General features: G+C 38.8%; 1 protein-coding gene across 1 annotated transcript; it reads left to right on the top strand.

Annotated features, from left to right (window-relative positions):
* Positions 1–982: 982 nt before the first annotated feature.
* LOC121706980 (odorant receptor 131-2-like) lies at positions 983–1,933 on the top strand. Its single transcript, XM_042089161.1, has one exon. The coding sequence runs from the start codon at positions 989–991 to the stop codon at positions 1,931–1,933; it is 945 nt and encodes a 314-aa protein (XP_041945095.1). The 5' UTR covers positions 983–988.
* Positions 1,934–2,738: the final 805 nt, after the last annotated feature.

Consider the following 2,738-nt stretch of genomic DNA (forward strand, 5'->3'; position numbering starts at 1 on the left):
TCGCGGGCCGGAATTGGGCAGGACGCGGGCCGGGTGTTTGAGACCCCTGGTTCAGAGGCTATGTGGCTTGAATGAATACAATGTCTATTTGATTGTTACAAATAAAACTCCAGCAGTTCATAACTAGCCTATTGTAGCTTATTTTAAAATGAAAACATGGGTAAATCATCATGAATTTGTATGATTTGGCTATGACTTGACTTGCTTGACTGTCACAAAAAATGACTTGGACTTGCTTGAGACTTGAAGGTTAAGACTTGAGACTTGCTTGTGACTTGCACATGTGTGACTTACTCCCACCTCTGGCGTGCAGTAACTCAGTCTGAAGCACCCACAGTTCATTGAGGAGGCCAACTAGCCTATAGCACCCAAAAATGATAAAAGAACTCCAACATTTTTCCTGAATGTTCTCATTCAGGAAAAGCACTGCTACTTTGGCAGAGTGATTTTCACGCAGCACCTGAAAAGCTGCATTAGCAGTGCTTCGCCTGAATGAGAATGTAGTTCCAAGCTAATAATGTTTCTATTTTGTGCCTAGGTTGAAACATTATTGAGTGTGTGTGATGTGATTTGCCCTATACACTGTGCACATGTGTATACAATCGTCAATGTCTCATGTTCCATTTTAGTCCATGTGTTATGTGTAATTGGCTGTGTGTAGTATCCTGACTGTGTGTCCTAATCTCCTACTCAATATTTCAACCACACCCCTAAACATGACCCTCTCTCACATCTTATAAGTCCCACTGTCATCGAAGCTCCTCGCAATGTGTGTCAAGGTAGAGCTCCTTGTTATGTTGTGAGATGTTCTTAGCTAACACCACAAAATGTACTTGATATTGCCATGTAAACATGTATGGTATTATGGTATGCAGTATATCATGACAATCACATGTCATAGTCATCCTGTTTTCAGCATCATTATGACATTATGAACTGATGATCTTAATCTTAAAAAAATTCAGCATATTGATGCATACTGGCAGAGATGATGAATTACACTGTCAGAGATGACTTTCAGGAGGCTTTGGCGAAAAATCTTGTCATTGTTGTCCTGGGAGTTTTGATCAACAGCATCAATTGGATCATAGTTATGACTTACTTGAATAACTCTGTTTTTCACACTGACACAAGATATATCCTTTACATACATTTAGTGATAAATGATATGATCATGGTATCTATATCTGTAACACTGTATGTTTTGACTTATGCCTATCCAATTTTTAACATATCCATCTGTTGCACTTTGACTGTGATTGCTTCAACAACCCACAAGATTACACCGCTTAATCTGGCTGGTATGGCTATTGAGCGTTACATTGCCATATGCAAACCTCTTCATCATGGTCAGATCTGCACGGTGCACAGGACATATATTCTCATTGGCCTCATCTGGTGGGTCGGCTTCATACCTGGACTAGCTGATATTGTCATTCTCCTCATAACCGAGCCTATGAGCTTTTTTTCCACTACAATCTTCTGTTATCCCCTAATTTTATACAAGTCAGAATATTACCAGGTTAAGACAAAGGTTCTCCAAGCTCTTTACTTGTCATTTGTGTGGTTGATACTGATCTGCACTTACTTTAGGATATTTGCTGTCGCAAAAAAAGCTAAAGGAGATTCTTCAGCCAAAAAAGCCCATAACACGATTATGTTGCACGGTGTACAGCTTTTTCTGTGTATGTTGTCCTATGTTAGTCCTGTTCTTGATATGATATTAGTTCCTTTTTTCCCCAACGATAGGTCAAAGATAACATTCTTTAGCTATTTGATTACGAGTATAGTCCCAAGACTGTTAAGCTCTCTGATATATGGAATTAGGGATCAAACATTTTCCAAGCGTATGTCAATTTACTGTTCTTGCAAGCTGAGCATTGTTAAAGTGAAGCCTCAGAGAAAACTGTATCCTGGATTATCTACTCAATAATAAAGAGCAAGAACAATATACTTTATCTGTCTGCAACTATTTTCTTTAAGTAACTGTTTGTTATTGTTATTGTCACCCAACTTTTTTTTGTCTAGGGGGGGGGGGGGGGGGGTCACCCAACTTTTGTATTCATGAAAACAGCAAAAAATCAAAGTGGCTTGTTTGACTGTTGATTTCTGTCGCCATATATAATGTTCTCTTTCGTTCCATAGCTGTCAACATTGAACATTGAAAATAGCCTAAGGGAGATTTCCCGGGTTTCTCACCCAAAATACGGGAAAATGTCAACCGTTCGTCCCCGTTAACGTTGGAAGGGTTGGAGCAACAAAGTAGCCTACTTTATTCACGCCTATAGTCTATATTCATTTAGTCAACTTTATACAGCCCTAAAAAGGCTAAATTTACCTTTGGTTTACTTTTAGTTTACCGTGTAGCCTAACTTTTAACAGTATGCATGCTTAAAATAGTAAAGCATACTTGTGCTTCAATCATCCACACATCCAGCTCCTAACGTTTTGACAAGCATTTCTACCAATTGACCTTGTTCCTGCCCATCTCTAGCTTTACTGTCTCCATCCTGTTTTTGTTGTTTGCAAAAAATATATAGTATTTATTGGTAACCAGCAACAAGTGCAATTTGTTAATCGCTGTCATTCTCTCTCCTGCGCAAACAAAAATGCGTTCCAAGTAGCAGTGCGTAATTCTGCTTCATAAAGTTGAACAAATACATTTGGTTATTTCACATAAATTGCCAGTTTATGGTCTACAGTGTAGAGTTGGTAAGTTATGGTAGGCCAACTTGGAG

This window comes from Alosa sapidissima, chromosome 4 (assembly GCF_018492685.1).
Source record: "Alosa sapidissima isolate fAloSap1 chromosome 4, fAloSap1.pri, whole genome shotgun sequence".
NCBI classification, from domain to species: domain Eukaryota; kingdom Metazoa; phylum Chordata; class Actinopteri; order Clupeiformes; family Clupeidae; genus Alosa; species Alosa sapidissima.